Below are 19,394 nucleotides of genomic sequence, written 5' to 3'. Positions count from 1 at the left end.
GGGGCTGAGGCTGGCCCTGGCCCTGATGGTTCCCTCCTCTGCCAGCACAGAGGAAGGGAAGGCTTCATGGATAGTACTTCCCACCGCACAAACTCCTAAATGGGAAGCATTTTGTCATCCAAAGACAGGGACAGAGAGGCAGTGTGGTCCTATATCTCTTATGCTAATAGGCCAAATAATGATCTAGAGAAACTCGAAATCCTTGGATCCAAAGGCTCACACCACAGGGGAGTAGGAAGTGGTGGGCTGGGAAGGGCAGTGGGTTGGGGGTGACCAAGGGATGTGTACCCCTTCCCCTTAACCCCCACCTCCTGATGCAGCCACAATTTTTGTCAACCACTCCTGGGCCAAACCACAGTCACTGTTGGGTCAGCTGGCTGGGGACACCTGTTCTGGTCCAATTCTTTCATTTCATAGACTGGAGGCCTCCCAGAGACGCGAAGGGGCATATCTGAGGTCACACAGCCAGTTTTGGGGAAACATTGAAACTCAAATCCCAGTCACCTGGTGGCCTTGCCATGGCTCCTTCACTCAACCTGTTACCTCTCTGTGTCAGGCAAGATGGGAAATGCTGGGAGACTTTGATAAAGGCTGAGAAAAATGGTTCCCCGTGAGTCTGCAAATGCATGGAAGAGAATCAAAGGGAAAATAAATGGCTCCTATAAATATTTATGTTGAAATCTGGCACTATGACCTGCAGAACCAGTAGGGGCTCCGAGAAGAGTTCAATCCAGGGTTGGAAAAACAATAGTTCATTTTTTCAAAACACTCAGCAGAGTTGAAAAACAGTGTGTTCCAAAACAAGTAAGTTCTGTTGACTGAGTGACCATAGTTTTTATTCATTTCATTGTTTATGGCCTCGCTGTTAAAGCTTTTTATTTTTTTACAAAGCTATTATTATTGTTAAAAACATACTATTTCTGACATCGTGAAAATTTTTTTTTTGACACCCAAAGCCAAAACATTCTGTTTTTTGGACCAAGAACTCTTTGAGGTTTGAAGAACCAGAAAATTGTTTTCTACGTGGCTCTAGAAAGGCCAACATTCCCTGATGGATCTTCCCCTTATTTCGAGTTAAGAATTATCCCAGGATCCAGCTCAATGGCTGGGAGGCAGGCCCATCCTCCAGGTCCCTCAGGAGCACGAGAGCTGTTCCTAGTCAGCTTGGCCATGCCCCAGTCCCTCGCAGCAAGCCCTGAGGCAGTCAGACAATGGGGCTTCAGAACAGCCTGGGAGCCCCAAGCCTTCTGGGCTTTGCAGTGGGATGACCTGAGAAATGCTAACATCCTTTGGGTTGTAACTCCAGAAAGGAGACTTCAGATCTCCTTCTAAATTCTAGAAGTCTTTAGTCTCCTTCTAAAGTCTAAAGTGTAGGCACTGCAGCAGTCTTGGAGGAGGCTGACGAAACCCAAAGATGTCTGTTCCTTCAGCCACCCCAGTGCCATCGGAAGAAGGCACAGGCAGTCGTACCACCAAACAACTCACCTTTACGCTTCTTGGTTATGTCTAGAGCTGCAAATACCCTCTCACTTGGCCTCACCCACTGGCATTCGATGGCAGTGCTCTTGCACCCTAGCTTTGGGGGCTCAAACACTGGGGATGTTCAACGTGTAGTGACTTGAAGGCCTTCCGTGAGCCAGGTATAGGTCCTTTCTCCATCTCCCTTGTCCTAGCTTCTCTCCCACCTCCAACCCCACTCTTAACAGCCCCTCCCTGCCAGCCCCCTCTGCCGCCTGCTCTTTCCATCTCTTGCAGGAGGCTCCTCCTCCCCTCTCCTTTCACCTGGTCTTGGGCTAGGCTTGGCTTGGACCTGCTCCTGCCTATCTGTTCCTTGCCAACCTTGCCATCTCTACACCCCTCTCCACATCTTCATTCCTGACATCCTTGTCGTCTGTTCTTAACCATGCCTGAAATCTTACCCTTGCCACTAGACTCCTTCAACCTTGCCCCTTCTTTAAAACTCTTTTTTGACTCTCCTGCCATCAACACCCCTCCTCACGTGTTCTGTCAATCTGCTTTTCTTCCCGGTGAGATAAGCTGGGAAAATGGCAATGACACCCAGCCATGGCCTTTCCCCAGCTCAGCCAGACTCCCTGTGTGTGGACAAATGCAAGGCACAACAGAAAGGTGGCCACGCCTTTCAAATGTGTGGGTCCCCACCCATGAGTGGATCCCAAAGTCATTTTATTGGATTGCAACCAACAGTGAAAAATAAACAGAACAGAACATACTGGAGGACGTCCCCCAGGGAAGGGTAAGTATTGTTTTGTGACATTTTTGTTTTGGTCGTTTCCGTGTGTGTGCGCTGCAAGTCTCAGTGTGAAATATATTTCTTACTGTGTGTTGCAACCAAAAAAGTTCGAAAAGTCCCTCGTCCAAAGAACCAGTGAAGACATCAAAGACCCCTTATTGAAAGTGACGGGAGTGAGAAGTGGTTCAAGAAATTTGCCTGGGCCAGGCGCAGTGGCTCAGGCCTGTAACCCCAGCACTTTGGGAGACCGAGGTGGGTGGATCACCTGAGGTCAGGAGCTCGACACCAGCCTGGTCAACGTGGTGAAACCCCGTCTCTACTAAAAATACAAAAATTAGCTGGGTGTGATGGCAGGTGCCTGTAATCCCAGCTATTCGGGAGGCTGAGACAGAAGAAATGCTTGAACCCGGGAGGAGGTTGCAGTGACCTGAGATCGTGCCATTACACCCTAGCCTGGGCAACAAGAGAAAAAACTTCATCTCAAAAAAAATATATATATATATATTTGCCTGGCTGTGGAGGCTCAGAGAGAGACCTGCATTCCTTAGAGAGCCTGTAGGTCCTACAGGTGAGGCTCCCATTCTCCTATTGGAGGAAGCAGGGCATGATTTAGGAACTTTCACCCAGGAAGGTCTGTAGAAACTGTCAAGATTCACGCCCAGCATCCGGACTCCAATTTGCATACAAATCAAAGACTGAACTCTTAATGAATGGTCATCAAAATCAAAAGAAATCCTTTAAAAGGAATAGGATGCTTTAGAGAGTTTTCCTTGCAGCTCCATCTGCTATTTCTCTAGCCCATAAAAACAAGACCCAGGGAATGTGTCCCATGGAAGTGGAGTCCAGCCAGATTTGGAAATCTACCATCTTTTTCGGTGAGATCATCAGACGCTGCCACTTAAAGTGCAACAGAACATGAGTCTCATCCCTGTGGACTAGAGGCAATCAAGTTCCAACTCATCCCACACACTCAGAGCTGTGGACAGGGATGTCAAAGCCTGGAGTTACTGGCAGTAAAAGGTGAGCACGTTTTCCTGGTTTCCTCGGATCAGGATGACTGGAGGTCTGAGGTCCTGGGACAGGGTCTCCAGCCAGGCCATGTACAGCGAGCTGGGGCACTTCCCCTTCCTCCCTATGGGCAAAGTGCTGCAAGGCATGAAAAAGTGGTAGAAGAGAGATTACCACGGGGCCGCTCCACACACCCAGCTCCCGGTTTGTTTTCAGAACAGCGAGTCTGTTTACTGTCCCTCAGAGCTCCTTCCACCCACCCTAAGAATGACCTCCCCACTTTCCGCACAAACATGACCCAGAATGGACCTTCTGCCGTGAAGCGTTTCTAAACAAAGCCATGGCCCACAAGCCCTATGGGATCTAGTCCTTGCCAAGCCCACGACCTCACCTCCTCCCACCCTCGCCTTGCTCACCCCTGATGCCCTGTGGCTTTCTTTCCATTCCTAAAAAAATGCCAAGCTCACTCCTGCCTCCAACCTTTGCACTTGACGTTCTCCCCACCCACCGGGAAAGGAGCAGCCCCAGCTCTGCACCTGGTCACTTCCTTTGAGTCAGGCAAGTGCACCCACCTCCTCCCTGATCACTCCTCCAGGGCAGGCCGCCCACGCCTCTTCCTCACATCACCCCACTTTACTGCCTTCAGAGCCCTCCACAGTTCCAACAGCATCTTCTGATTTATGTGCTTGTCTCCCCACATTAGAATGTTCGCTCACAAGCAGGCCAGATCTGTCTTATTCACCCCCCTTTTCCCAGTGCCTAGAACACAGTCTGATACAGTCAGGCTCAGTATATATTTGTTAAGTGGGCGACCCTTCCCTATCAGGCCACCCGCTTCATGCCAGGCTTGCCTCTCCAGCCCTGTGCCGGCCTGTGGCCACAGCAATGTGATATGTTCCTGTTCATTCATTGTCCAGCTCAGCGTCTTTGTCCTGCCTCCTGCCCTGTGCAGGAGGCCCTGGGAGCAAGACTCCACCGCTGCCTATGGGGAGGCCCCTTGTCTTAACTGTGCAATGCTGCGTGAATAAAAAGATGCCCTGGGAATGCTGTCCAGCCATGTCTTCCAACTATTTCAGGAAGTGACTTTTCTACTATCTGGAGAATTCCAAAAATGCATTGGGATGGCCACAGCTGCCCAGCTCTGGGCTCCAGGAGGGTCTGTGGGCCCCAGCAGTGTCTCACAGGTCCAGCTGGTGCCGCATGAAGTTGGGGCACCAGCACCTTCCGTGGGACTCACTTGAATGTCTGTTTTCCCCAAGTACATCCCCCTGGGGAATGGGCAGGGCCCGCAGCACCGCGCTCCTTCACAGGTGGGAGAACTGGGGCGGGAGGAGGATTCTGGAGCGCTGAGGTCAGAGCCAGGCTCTGGCGTCCGAGTCGTGGCTTTGCCACTCCCTCAGCCAGATGACCTTTGCAGAGTTTCTCTTCCCTAAAGCAAGAACACAAAAACCTCCCTCGCAGGATGTTTGTGATGCTAAAGCCGGCAAAGCACACGCAGGCACAGCACAATGCCTGGCACACAGTGAGCGCTCTGTAAGGTCAGCAGCTGTCATCACCACTTAGTACTGACCAGCACGCGACAGCTAAGCCAGCGGCGGCAAAGCTGGAATTCGAACCGAGGTCTTGACATCTTCCCTCCGCAGCAGCCTCTGCTCACAGCAACTCCAACCTCCTCTGAGAAGGGTAACTGGGATCCTAAACAGCTATGTCACACTTGAAGTTCCATCCACAAAGCTTCACCTGGGACAAGCCCTACCCTCCTTTAAAAAGCAATGTCCCGGGCCAGGCATGGTCACACCTGTAATCCCAGCACTTTGGGAGGCCGAGGTGGGCAGATCACTTGAGCCCAGGAGTTTGAGACCAGCCTGGGCAACATGGTGAGACCCTGTCTTTACAAAAAATACAAAAATTAGCTGGGCATGATGGCACACGCCTGTGGTCCCAGCTCCTCAGGATGCTGAGGCGGGAGGATCGTTTGAGCCTGGGAGGTCGAGGCTGCAGTGAGCATGATTGCGCCACTGCACTGCAGCCTGGGCAACAGAGTGAGACTCTGTCTCAAAACAAACAAACAAAAAAAAGGTCTCAAAAATTAGGGAAGGTGGGTTGGACCAAGGCCATTTCATTAAGCTATAGTCATCTGAGTTCAAATATTTAGTGACTTTCCAGGAGAAAGGGACATAGGAGTACCGAGACCAAACTCTCCTGACTGAGCAGTTATGCAAGAGGCGGACAACATCCAGGAAATAGTACATGATTTCAGGGACTGAATTCAGAAACTTCAAAGGCCACGAGAGAAATGGTGCCTGCACCATGGGGGTGGGGAACATCCATCACACCTGTGGCAGACTTTCAAGCTTCAGCATGGAGTTCCCTCCCCCAACACAGCCTGTCCACCTGTCCGAGAGACAGCTGTCTTTAAAATCACCCCCGCCCCCACACCAATCAATGACGTGCTCTATTCCTGCTCACAGGATGTGCATGCCTTGAGCTACTAATCTTCAGAAATAAAGCTGTTCCAGAACAAAGGAACATTTTTTCAGAATTACATCTCTTAGCCACAAAGAAAGGCGACTTCAGATCTAACCTAGATGTGAAAGACAGCCCTGCATCAGAACCACAGTCACAGGCTCCAGATGCAATTCCCACTTCCTGTCTGCAAGACCCTGGCCAAGTTGCTTAACTCCTCTGAAGCTGCTTCCTCAGCTCTAAAGTGGGAGTGAGGGGGTGATTATAATAGAGTTTTGAGGCCGGGCACAGTGGCTCATGCCTGTAATCCCAGCACTTTGGGAGGCCAAGGCAGGTGGATTGCTTGAGCTCAGGAGTTGGAGACCAGCCTGGGCCAACATGGTAAAACCCTGTCTCCATAAAAAAATACAAAAACCTAGCCAGGACTGGTGGTATGTGCCTGTAGTCCCAGCTACTCGGGAGGCTGAGGTAGGAGGATTGTTTGAGTCCCGGGAGGTGGCGGTTGCAGTGAGCTGAGATCTCACTACTGCTCTCTAGCCTGGGTGACAGAGTAAGACCCCACCACCAAAACAAAGAAAATTATAGGACCAAAGATGCCCAAAGAGGCCTGAGTCACAGGTTACAGAAAGAGAAAAAACAACAACAACAAAAAAAACAAAGAGGTTGCCGTGAGCTGAGATCCTGCCACTGCACTCCAGCCTGGGTGACAGAGTGAGATGCTCTCTTAAAATTAGGGCTTTGCAAATTCATAAGGCCTATTGCCTTGAGTACCATATAGAGGCCCAAGCCATAAAATGCAATGTTGATTATTGCTATTTTGATTATTGCTGCTTGGCTTTGAGGAGGGAGTGTTTTTAGAAAAAAAGAGGCGTCTGGACCCAACAGGAATATGTTGCTAGGCTAGTCAAAGCTTGCTGGGCTTTTTATGAGGCTGGTTTATCAGCTGTGCTGGGGTATCTGAGCTCAAACCCGGGGCCATTTGATAACCCACTGATTAGTGAACAGCAATCAATCAAGTGCTGCCTCAAACCGGCTCTAGAAAATGCTCCAAGCACGCTCTCCCAGATGCTAGACAATGTGATCTAATCATTTCACTGAGGCTTGGGAGATTTTTTTTTTTTTCCCTTCCTCAGAATTTCTGGGCTCCACCCTACAGCCTGGTCTGGAAGGCACTGAGGAACTTGCATTTTTCACAGTCCCCTGGTGGTTCTGATGAAGCGGACCCTCTGACTGAACTTGTAGAGAAACACTAGGCATGGCTCCAGGTTGGAGATTAGTGATGGAGAGATGCAGCTGCTCTGTCCTCCCGGTGGACTTGGCCCAATAGCTGGGGCCTCTTTGGGCAACAGCTGTAGCTACTGGCATGGGGTGGGACGCCCTGGGCAGGGGTCTTCTCTTGGGTCACTGGATTTATAATTACTTGTATTGGCAAATCCCACAAAGGCTGGTGGGTGGGGGATTGATTTTCCCTGTGAGTTTGGGGGATGGTGGTAGGGATGGCGGGTGGGAAGGGAGAGATTTCAACAGGTAGTCACCTCCCGGGATGAAATTCTTCATCTTATGGCTTAAGAGACTGAGAGACTGATTCTTTTTTTTTTTGCTTTCTTTTTTTTCTTTTGGTAGTGACAGGGTCTCACTATGTTGCCCAGGCTGGTCTCCAACTCCTGGGCTCAATCAATCCTTCAGCCTCAGCCTCCCAAAGTGCTGGGATTACAGGCATGAGCCACTATGCCCAGCTGAGACTGACTCATTTTAATGACAAATAAACTTAGAATCACAGCATGTTAGCATGAAAGAGAATCTTGGAAATACTTTTGTTAACCCTTTAATAATTAGGGAAACTGAGGCTAGAGAGACATGGGGTCTTACCCAAGGCCACACAGTGGGCTAATGGCATAGACAAAATGCACACATGCCTCTCTGAACAGAGGCGGCACTCATTAAGCCGTGGTCTGGCACACCCATGCATACCCACCAGGCACCATACCCAAGGAAGAGTCAGTCTGGGGAGGTGTCCCAGGACAAAGCCATTTCCACTGTCTTGCGCTCGGACCCAGCGCTCACCCTGGACCAACCTTGCCCTAGGAACATTCTCTGCTAGGTGTTGGCAAGAGGTTTGGAGATAAGCCCAGCCCCTTTCCTTATCACTGTTCTCCAAGGAAACACGGGGCACTTTCTTTGTACAAAAAAATCATGTCCCTAAAGCCCCAGGAAGCATTGTTCTGGGCAGAGCCAGCTTCCTGGGTGTGCAACCAGCACAGTCACATGGGGCCTTCTGCTCAGGAGGATCCCTTGTTTATCTAATGCCCTGCTCTCACCGTCTTGACATTCTTCTTTTTTTCTTTTTTTCTAATGCCTTAAGTCACACAAGAAAATGTTGCAAGTGGCAGTTCAACCCAATTGACTACACTATAAATTATATCACTATCTGCAGCTGGGCACCGTGGCTCACACCTGTAATCCCAGCAATTTGGGAGGCTGAGGTGGGTGGATCACCTGAGGTCAGGAGTTTGAGATCAGCCTGGCCACCATGGTGCAACCCCATCTCTACTAAAAATACAAAAAATTAGCTGGGCGAGGTGGTGGTATTCAGGAGGCTGAGGCAGGAGACTCACTTGAACCCAGGAGGCGGAGGTTGCAATGAGCTGAGACCTCACCACTGCACTCCAGCCTGGGCGACAGAGTGACTCTGCCTCAAAAAAAAAAAAAACAAAAAAAACTTATATCACTATCTGAGAAATAAATACAATCATTCTTTTAAAAAAAAAAAAAAGCACACACTGGCATTGGGGACATCGGGGCATGAGGAATACTGAGTCCCAGGGGCAGACTGATAATGGTCTGCTTCTGGTCTGTTGTTAGACTTCTGCACTCTTACACTCATCTGCTAAGAAGGGTTTGCACACTGCATAGGATATTAGGAATCATGAAGAATTCTACATGCTCTACTGTAGAATGCTATACTGGCACATAGGAAGTGATTGGGAAGAAGAGAAACTATAAGTCAGAACCATTTGCTACAGTCTGAATATTCATGTCCCCCCAAAATTCACACGTTGAAATCCATATCCCCAGAGTGATGGTTTTAGGAGGTGGGGCCTTTGGGAGATGATGAGGTTATGAGAGTGGAGCCCTATGACCTATGAATAGGATTAGTGCTCTTATAAAGAGGCCCCAGAGAGCTCCCTGGCTCCCTCCACCAAGTGAGGACACAGAAAGAAGGCCCATCTATGAGTCAGGAAAGGAGCCCTGCCTCTGACTCTGAATTTACCATGCTTTGATCTAGGACTTCCCAGCCTCTAGAACCATGAGAAATAAATTTCTGTTATTGATAAGCCCAGTCTATGGTATTTTGCTATAGCAGCCTGAATGTTCTAAGACATGATTTCTGAAAACTGCTGTCGTGTATGGAAGTAGCGTTTGAGTATTATCCAAGCACATTTCTAGCTGTCATCCAGGCTGGAGTGCAGTGGCATGATCTTGGCTCATGGCAACCTCTGCCTCCCAGGTTCAAGCAATTCTCCTGTCTCAGCCTCCCAAGTAGCTGGGATTACAGGTGTGCACCACCATGCCTGGCTAATTTTTTTGTATTTTTAGTAGAGATGGGGTTTCACCATGTTGGCCAGGCCAGTCTCAAACTCCTGACCTCAAGTGATCCACCCACCTTGGCCTCCCAAAGTGCTGGGATTACAGGCGTGAGCCACCATGCCCAGCCCCAAGCACGTTTCTAATTGCCTGAACCACTCTCCTGGTGACAAAATTCCGCTAATTGGTAAAAGCAAAAATTTTACCTCTGTCCTGTCAATGAAGAGTAACTGGTGCTGGTGCCTTTTGAATTCTCCTGGGCATCTTTTTTTCATGTGAGAGTTTTAGTTTATTAATCTTCTTGTAAAAAATCCACAATGGCTGCAGATAACATCACTGCCGCCACTTTACTCCTTTGGCTGTGATCCAATCTCCAGCCCACCTGTTGCCAGCACCAACGTGGCCTTTACAGTCCCCTTAACTTCCTTCATTCTGTTCTTGCATTCCTTTCATTGCTTTCTTGAGGTCTTTTTCTTCTCATACAGGCCATGTCTTGCAAGTCTATGTTTGCGTTCACTTTTCTTTGCATAATCCAAGGAATCATAAATCATGCCAAAGCTAGTTGTCTTGCCACCACCAAAATTAGTTCTAAATCCAAATGCAAAGATGATATCCAGTGTGGTCTTGTATATTTTGGCTAGTTGGTCCTGAATTTCTATCTTAGGTACTGTTGCCTTCCCAGGGTGAAGGACACAGACGACCATTTGTTTCCTCTGAAGTAGTCAGTTGGTCACGACCTTCCTAGTTTGGATACTTACTGATTCATTCAGGATGGCAGTCAATCCTCAGACATCCAGGGAGGAAAAACCCTCATGGACATCTTAAGACAGACTGGAGGTCCAGAAACCTCCAGGTCAGGTCTCCAAACTGGTTGCTCAGCTTCTAGCCTTTGATGAGACCTAGGAGGATGCGTATCCTCAGGCTTTATCTACTTATCTGCTAGAAGCCATTGGCCATTTTCAGTCTGAACCCATTTGCTGTTTTGATCTTCTCAAAGGGGCACTTAACACTACATAAAAGAAACATTGCTGGTGCTCTCCTGAAAGAGGGTATTGCAGACACAGCAGTAAGGGATGCATGCAACTTACACAGTACTCAAGCAACAGAAGTAGGGGGAAAATAGTTTGAGTTGCTTTTATCACCCTCAATGGACCACTTGTTCTGAGGTCTCCTCTCGTGAATCTAATATCCTTAGATCCTGGCATCTGCAGTCTAGGTCAGGTGGTGACAAGTCTGGGAATGGGTTGTATCACCAGAGCTGAAGGATCCCTCCTATCTGAGCACATCTTCCTAGAACAGTGTGTGGCGCTAGGTTTTTGGGGACCTTCTTGCCAGAGAAAGCAAGCTTGATGAGGCACTTGTGGTTGCTCTCCAAGGCAGGATGCATTTTGCAGATTTATGGAAGCGTTCAAACAGGTGAAGGTTGAAAAATGATACCCTGACGTTTCATGCCCACGTCATCATCTGTCTACATCAATGATCAAACTATGATGAGTTGTGTTGAACCCCTACCCCCTCCTCCTTTCCACCACTGTGAGATTTTTTAAAAAACAAATTCCATACATCCTATGTGAGGATATAAGGGAGACTGCTTTGAAAGGGAAGACCACAGACCTTCTTAATAGTTTCTGAGCAAGGTGCCCCACATTTTCATTTTGTCCTAGGCCTTGCAAATTGTGTAGTTGGTCCTGGCTTCAGGCTCTGAACAAGCAGTTTCCACAAACATTTCGGCTGTCCTGCAGAACCTGGCATCTGCAGTCCAGGTCAGATGGTGACAGGTCTGGGAGTGGGGTGCATCACCAGAGCCGAAAGATCCCTTCTGTCTGATTCCCAGGTGGTTGGCCCCCAGGAAATGTATGAGAGGTCAGTTACTTGCCTTGGCAAAGACCCCTTGTCCCCTGAGCTGAGGGCTTGGCTGATCATGTTCATCATGTTCTTCCTCTTCTTCCTTTTTTTTTTTTTTTTTTTGAGACGGAGTTTCGCTCTTGTTGCCCAGGCTGGAGTGAAATGGGGCAACCTCGGCTCTCCGCAACCTCTGCCTCCCAGGTTCAAGCAATTCTCCTGCCTCAGCCTCCTGAGTAGCTGGGATTACAGGTATGCACCACCACACCCAGCTAATTTTGTATTTTTAGTAGAGACAGGGTTTCTCCATGTTGGTCAGGCTGGTCTCGACCTCCCGACCTCAGGTGATCTGCCTGCCTCAGCCTCCCAAAGTGCTGGGATTACAGGCATGAGCCACCGTGCCCGGCCAATCATGTTCTTCTTACAGGCCTCAGAGAGAGCAGAGCCACCCTGAGACCTTTGCTGTATAGCTCTCACCTTCCATCCCACATTCTGCTTGCTCAGCCCTGGCTAACACACCCAGGGGTGGCTCAGAACTGGACGTGGGTCCAGTAGGAACAGCCAGGGCTAGGACAGGCCTCTGTTTCTTTTGCTCAGGCTTGGAACCAACATCAGCTGGGAATGGCCGATAGCCAAGGAGGGCCAAGTAATTCCTGAACAACCAGGAGTTGATGTCCCTCTGGAAAGAGCTGGGTTCCCTCTTTGCCAAGTGGAATTTGGTAGGAAAAGGCAGCCAACAGGAAAAAGCAATGGCAAGGGGAGGTCACTGATGCCTGGGACACGTGAGGCCCTCGACCCCTGCCAGCTGGAGCTCAGGTGTGGGGCGGGCTCAGGCCCAGCCACATGCTAAGAATCACCAGGGCTATGTTTATGGGAACTTTGGCCCTTCTGCTTCCTAGGGGAAGGCTTGGGCCCTCCGTAGTGCCCCTGCTGAGCCCCTTCCCAGAGCTGAGACACCTGACTCTGGACAGACTGGTCCTCCCACCAGCCAGGCACTACTTACATGACGATGAGAGCAGCGTCTCGGGAGTAATCCAGCAGAATCTCATTCAGCCTCACCTGCCGAAGGGACTGGGCGGGAGAAAGCCGAGTGGTCACTTCCCATATCATCGAGGTCACTCAATCCTTTACCACGTCTATGGCCTCATTAACATTTTCAACTGGATTCATGATTTACTTGTAGACTCTGCTGCCTCATAAATTCTTATAGAGTCTTCTGCCTCCAGGAAGAAGGGGACCCTCAGAGTAATGGAGCACCAAGCTCACCTCCTCCAAGAAGCATTCTGTGGCTTTTCCTTGCCTGACTTTATGACCATAACCAGCAGGGTAGAGGGAAGAGAGAACACCTTACTAGGTTCAGATCTCAGCTCTCACATTTCGTAGCAGAGAGAACTTGAGCAAGTCAGGTTGCCTCCCTGACCTTCACCGTCTTCATCTGTAAAATGGGTATGATGATACCTTCTCCAGGGGAATTTGGGGAGGATCAAATGAGACAACCTATGCAAAAGCACCCGGCACAGGGCCTGGTACACGAAAAATACTCTGTAAAAGAGAGGTTGCCCCACTTCTTCTGTAACAGAGTATTGGAAGGTCTTCTTCGGACATGAGGTTTTATTCAGCATTTTCCAAAGAGCCAGATGGCTGCATGGGCCCTTTGGGGCAGGGTCTCGGGGCTGACAGATTAGGGAAGTCCCCAAAACTTGCGTGGGACTGGGTTGGGGGTGGGAGACTCCTTCCAACCCAAGGCCTAGCTCAAATTATTCAGAAATGATTGACACTCAGGAACTGATCGTGGACGGGTGCCCTATCCTGGAGACCAAGAGACCGAGGGGAAGGGAGTTAACGTGGGTAAGGGATTCTGGACCTTGCACTGTAGTTATTTGGGGCATACAAGTCCTTGTTGTGGGAAGTGTCCTGCACATCGTAGGATGTTTGGCAGCATCGAAGGTCTCTCCTCACTGCCTGACAGTAGCAGCCCCACCCCCGAGTTGTGACAAACAAAAATGTCTCCAGAGGTTGCCAAATGTCCCCCAGGGGGTAAGCTCACTCGTGGTGGAGAATGACTGACACTGGGGGTAGAAGTAGGACCCGGCCCCTGCCCCCATTGCTCTCGCTCGCACTCCTAGAACCTGCCTCACCTTGACACAGTCAGAGCATGGCTACAGGCACACACCCTTTCTTAGCCCTTAGAGTCCTGAAGGTGCTGTCCAGGAAGGGGCACCATAGCTCTGAGCTGTGGCAGGGGTAGGGTCTAGAGGCTAAGCAGGGAAGGTCAGGCAGCCGTGTTGGCCCACAGGACAATTTTTTTTTTTTTTTTTGAGACGGAGTCTCACTCTGTCACCCAGGCTGGAGTGCAATGGCACAATCTTGGCTCACTGCAACCTCTGCCTCCCAGGTTCAAGCGACTCTCCTGCCTCAGCCTCCCGAGTAGCTAGGATTACAGGTGCCTGCCACCATGCCCAGCTAATTTTTTTTGTATTTTTAGTAGAGATGGGGTCTCACCATGTTGGTCAGGCTGGTCTTGAACTCCTGACCTCAAGTGATCCACCTGCCTCGGCCTCCCAAAGTGCTGGGATTACAGGGGTGAGCCACCATGCCCGGCCTAACAGGACTAATTATACCTTGGCTGTCACCATGAGTCTCAGAAATCTCTTCCACCCGGCATAGAGGAAGTGTGGAGGAGGAGGAGGACTCCGGGCAGTCAAGCCCACTGCCGGAGCTCACTCAAGATGGGCAGGAGGACCAGGCTCCCAGGTCAAGGATAGCACTGAGTTCCACAGCTGGGTTACCCATCAGCCTGAGCGACTGTGGCTTGAGGATACCTCAGGGGCCGGAGTGGAAGGCAGGCTGGAGGATCGAGGGGAGGGGCTGGGGGAGCTCAAGACATGCAGGACACCCGTCCCTGACCCAGTGATGTGTCGCGTTTCCCACCCCCACCCCTCTCTGCACCTTGACTCTGTTCTTCGTAATCTCCTCATCTGAGATCTTCCAGGGGCAGTCCCGCCGCATCTCGTTGACAGTGGCCTCATCCTTGAAGCCATCATTCAGACGGAAGGGTGCAATCATGTCCTCAAACCTCTTGGTGCTGCGGACGAGAGAGTGGGTTGGGGCCGGCTGAGATGATAACCCCATTTCTAGGGGTGCCAGGTCCCTGCGGGGAGCTGGCGATGTTGCCACAGCTCCCATTTTCAGGCTGAAACCCGTCGGACACTGCCATTTACAAAGTGGCTTCCATGTTGAATTCAGCTCTGCTGGCTGGGTCTGGCATCCAACTGAACTTTCACAAGTTGCCCACAACCACTGACCTGTGACCCACCCGACCATCCAGCAGGTATTTACAGAGCATGATTCTGTACCAGGCTCTGTGCTACACAACAGTGAACAAATCAGATTGTGTCCCCAGTCCTCACAGAGCCACGGTGATAAGCAAGTAGCAAATAAGTATGAAGTGGAAGCTTATGAAGGGACAACCAAGTACTGGGACAGAGAATAATGGGTGGGGAAGGCCCTTCTGGGACCTGAAGGAAGTCTGTCCTTGCAAAACCAGCCATGCACGGGACACGGGGTGCAGAAGCGAACAGAACTGAACGTGCAGAAGCCCTGAGGCAGAGCGTGTTTGGCTCATATGAGGAGCAGTGAAGGATCCTGTGTGCTGGAGCAAGGTGAGTGCAGGGAAGGGTGGGAGGAGGTGAGGACAGGCAGGCAGAGAGGGCCCAGTCGGGCAGGGCTTCCTTATCTGCCCCAAGTGAGACCAGAAGCTGCTGGGGGCTCTTCTATGCGATGTGACTCACATCATTAAAGACAGAGATTTAGGGCTGGGGCCGGGCACAGTGGCTCACGCCTGTAATACCAGCACTTTGGGAGTCCGAGGCGGGCAGATCACCTGAGGTCAGAAGTTCGAGACCAGCCTGGCCAACCTGACGAAGTGCTGTCTCTACTAAAAATACAAAAATTAGCTGGGTGTGGTGGCACACACCTGTAATCCCAGCTACTCAGAGGGCTGAGGCAGGAGACTCACTTGAACCCGGGATGTGGAGGTTGCAGTGAGCTGAGATGGTACCACTGTACTCCAACCTGGGTGATGGAGTGAGACTGTCTCAAAAAAAAAAAAAAAAAAAAAAAAGAGAGAGAGAGAGATGTAGGGCTGATTGGCATTCAGATGATGCTATCTGAAGCCACAAGGATGGATGAGCTCACCTGGGACAGAGTAAATGGAGAGAAGGGAAAAGGGTCAGGGCCAAACCCCAAGGATGCCAGCAAGGGCAAGTGAGGTCAAGGAGGAAGAACCAGCAGAGGAACTGGAGGAAGGGCCCCTGATGCAGGAGGAAACCAGTGGAAGGGGTGTCTTGGAAGCCAAAAGAAGGAACGGTCTCAAGAAGGATCACTGTCAAGTGCAGCTGAAAGGTAGAGAGAGAGGACTCTGTGGGTGTGGCAATGTGGAGGTCACTGATGATGCTGGCAAGAGTGGTCTCAGACAGACAGCGGGGGCAGTGGGTTGGGAGCGGGAGGATTAGGGGAAGGGAGGAGGGATCGACAAAGAGTGCAAACATCTTGGAGTCTGGCTGTGCCAAGGAGGAGAGAAATGGTCCAGGAGCTGGAGGCAGATGAAAGGTCAATGGAGGGGATTTTTAAAATAAGATGCTAGGCTGGGCACAGTGGCTCATGCCTGTAATCTCAGCACTTTGGGAGGCCAAGGCAGGTGGGTCACCTGAGGTCAGGAGTTTGAGACCAGCCTGGCCAACATGGTGAAACCCCATCTCTACTAAAAATACCAAATTTAGCCGGGCACAGTGGTGTGCTCCTATAATCCCAGCTACTTGGGAGGCTGAGGCAGGAGAATTGCTCGAACCTGGGAGGCAGAGGTTGCAGTGAGCTGGGATTGCGCCACTGCACTCCAGCCTGGGTGACAGAGCAAGACTCTATCTCATAAATAAATAAATAAATAAATAAATAAATAAATAAATAAATAAAAATCAGATGCTAGATGGGGTCTGTATGTTGCTCCTGCTGTCTCTTCTTCCTGGAAGATCTCCCTGATCTCTTTTTGATCATCAAGGCCAGCCTTTCGCAAGGCTTTGCTTTTCCACCAATAGAGACAATCCTACTCTCCTTGGCACCCTGATCTGTCTCTGCAGCATTGCAACTGCCCTTGGCTTTCACCAGCCTGCAGCCATGCTTGGAGGACGGGGCTGCAGATTCCTCATCTCTGCCTCTGCAGCACCAAGCACAGCTCCTAACAAATGGTTGGAGCCAATGTATGCATCACTATTACACAGCTCCTTTCTGCTTGTCTTGATTTCCTTCCCTGTCCAGATGGGGGACATCCTTATGGCTGGGAGACGTAAGAGAAAAGTTAGGGCTAGGAGGTCAGGAGGAAACATACCTTAGTGAGGAGACAGTCCTGGAAAACCTCACGCACACTGATTGACAAAATACAAATCCTGTTTGTAAATGTCTTATTTGAAGAAGACGAAGTTATACCATTTGGAAAGCAAACAGTCCCTGCTGAACCTGCCATTGGTCACTGCTACAAATTCACACAGGGGTTTGCTTAAAATCTGTGCTCTTGCGCTTGCGTGGAAGGAGGAAGGAAGTTGTTGCCCAGGTCACTCACCTTTTCCCCTCTCCCAGCACCAATGTGTTAACACAATGTCAGGGGCTGCAGCCGCCTTGCCCTGTGGTCCCCTCAGCCCCAGGGAGGGGACAGGCCCCGGCCACAGCCACTGCAGAAGTTGTGCCCTCTGACACATCTAGGAAGGGCTTGGAGGAGAGACCCTTGCTCCTAGTTTACCAAGGAAAAAGGGGGCAGCCGGCGGAGGGGGTCTCCAGACACACAGTTGGCCCTTCTGCCTGGAAGCCCCAAAACAGAACTTACTGCTCAGCCCGAGGGTTCTGGTTGATGTCAGGGAGGATGTGGACTTCATGGAATCCCAGTCGGAACTTGCTCAGCAGAGAAATGATCCTGGAGGACACATGGAGGGTTTATTGTTATTACTTTTTCTTGAGACAGCGTCTTGCTCTGTCTCCCAGGCTGGAGTGCAGTGGTGCAATCTCGATTCACTGCAACCTCTGCCTCCCAGGTTCAAGCGATTCTCATGCCCCAGCCTCCCAAGTAGTTGGGATTACAGATGTGTGCCACCACGCTTGGCTAATTTTTGTATTTTTAGTAGAGACAGGGTTTCGCCATGTTGGCCTCGGGTGATCCTCCTGCCTCGGCCTCCCAAAGTGCTGGCATTATAGGTTGGAGCCACCATGCCCAGCCTGAGAGTTTTAAAAATGTATTTATTCATTCAACTAATTTTCACTGAGCACCTACTGACTACATAGCAGTGAGGAAAATAGATCAAAGCCTGCCCTTGTAGAACATGGGGGTAGGGGCAGACAGGAAACGAATACCCGTAAAATGGGTTAGATGACGACAAGTGAAACGGAAAAGTAATTGATCAGACTTTCCCAAGTATCTGGTGGCCATCTCTGTACTAGCGCACCCCAAATTTTCACATGTCTACGCATCTGCTGAGGATCTTGTTACCACGCTGATTCTGATTCGGCTGGTCTGGGGTGAGGCCTGGGATTCTGCATTTCTAACACACTCCCAGGGGATGCAATGCTGCTGGTCCACAGACAACACTTTGAGTAGCAAAGGTCTAAGGAATAGGAAAGTTGAATAAAGGAAATTCTAGAGCGGCTGAGGAAGCGAAGATAACCCACAAGAAAGTAGGTACAGAACCAGGAGTAGCAAGACAGATGGCACTGACTTTGCATCTAACAGGGAAGGAGAAGCCTACTGTGGTTTGTAGCAGTCAGGGAAGACTTCACAGAGGTGGCGGTCTGGCTGGATGGTGAAAGAGGGGTAAGATTGTTACAGGCCAAAGCGGGTGGGGTAGGGGAGGGTCTACACTGACATTACCCAAGAAGCCTTCAAAACAATACACCTGGCCGGGCGCAGTGGCTCATGCCTGTAATCCCGGCACTTTGAGAGGCCGAGGCGGGTGGATCACGAGGTCAGGAGATCAAGACCATCCTGACTAACACAGTGAAACCCCGTCTCTACTAAAAATACAAAAAATTAGCCGGCCGTGGTGGCAGGTGCCTGTAGTCCCAGCTACTCGGGAGGCTGAGGCAGGAAAACGGCGTGAACCTGGGAGGTGGAGCTTGCAGTGAGCCGACTGCACTCCAGCCTGGGTGACAGAGCAAGACTCCATCTCAAAAAAACCAAACCAAATCAAACCAAATCAAACCAACAAAAAAATACACCTGCCTGGGCCCTCCCCCTGACCCCCTTGCCCACCATTGAGTCAGAACCCCTGGGAAGGACATGGTTTTGGTAATGCCCCAGGTGATTCTGATGTGCCAGCCTGGTTAGGGACCACTGGACTGGTTGGTGGGGAACAGTCAAAAGGAGGGAAGGCATCGGGGTGCAGGGGGGTGGAACAGGGCAGTGAGGAGCTGGCTGGGATGCACGGAGTGTGCTGGGAGAGAGGAAGAAATGGGAAACAAGTCTGGAGGACCAGGCTGGGACCCAGCAGGCAAGCCGCTGCTGGTCCCTGATCTTGGGGAGTGAAATTTTGAAAGCAGAGCCATGGGCAGATTTGTCTTGGTGTGCAGTAGAACCGGAGGCTGGCAGGCTTGGGCAGTGCCTAGGCAAGGGCAGCATAGACCTGCCCCAGGATTATGTAGAGAGCAGAGGATGTGGCCCACCAAGGGACAGAGGCAGGCAGAGAAGGGTTACCTAACCTTCCCACCAAGGACATGCTGTTAGCCCAGGCTTCCATAGCCTTGAGCTATACCAAACCTACTGAACCCAGCTTCCATTCAGAGCCAGGACAGGAAGCAGAGACTGCAGAACAATCTCATATCTTATTTACTTTTTGGAGATCACAGAGAAGGCAGATGCTGCTTTTCCCAAGCAACACTTTCCTTAGCATTGCTGAAAAGGGGCTTTCCCAGGAGAAAGTTCTTAGTGGGGGTGAGGACAAAGTGATAGGATTGCTGGGTTTCCTTAACTCACACTGCGGGTGATAGAGAATGGAGCACGGGAGGCCATCCTGGCATAGGACCGGGTGGTGTAGGCCGGGGGATCCCCTCCTACTCTGAACCTGGGGCATCACAGCCAAGATACTTGCAAAGGGCACTAGAGACCGGGCAGGGGTTCTTCTTTTTGGCCAATTAATTGGATGACTTTGGGCAAACTGCCTCATCTGTCTGTATCCTCCAGCCAACCTCCAGCCTACCACCTCCC

The 19,394-nt window shown here is 50.6% G+C and overlaps 1 protein-coding gene and 1 pseudogene across 5 annotated transcripts in view; both read right to left on the bottom strand.

Annotated features, from left to right (window-relative positions):
* Positions 1 to 809: 809 nt before the first annotated feature.
* SLC12A3 (solute carrier family 12 member 3) overlaps positions 810 to 19,394 on the bottom strand; it is a 50,350-nt gene continuing 31,765 nt past the window's right edge. For 4 of the 5 annotated variants that reach the window (XM_019012769.4, XM_019012772.4, XM_019012770.4 and 1 more), the window contains exons 23-26: positions 17,028 to 17,114; positions 14,102 to 14,237; positions 12,156 to 12,223; positions 810 to 3,397 (exon numbers count right to left, since the gene is read on the bottom strand). In XM_019012769.4, the coding sequence (XP_018868314.4) occupies positions 3,256 to 3,397; positions 12,156 to 12,223; positions 14,102 to 14,237; positions 17,028 to 17,114 (433 nt within the window). In that variant the 3' untranslated portion in view covers positions 810 to 3,255. The remainder of the gene's footprint in view (positions 3,398 to 12,155; positions 12,224 to 14,101; positions 14,238 to 17,027; positions 17,115 to 19,394) is intronic. The other variant, XM_063700218.1, reaches the window with a different exon arrangement.
* LOC109023551 (small ribosomal subunit protein eS24-like) lies at positions 3,341 to 10,697 on the bottom strand (annotated as a pseudogene).

This window comes from Gorilla gorilla, chromosome 18 (assembly GCF_029281585.2).
Source record: "Gorilla gorilla gorilla isolate KB3781 chromosome 18, NHGRI_mGorGor1-v2.1_pri, whole genome shotgun sequence".
Classification (NCBI taxonomy): Eukaryota; Metazoa; Chordata; class Mammalia; order Primates; family Hominidae; genus Gorilla; species Gorilla gorilla.
The sequence above is the reverse complement of the archived record's forward strand: the minus strand, read 5'-3'. Positions and strand labels throughout refer to the sequence as shown.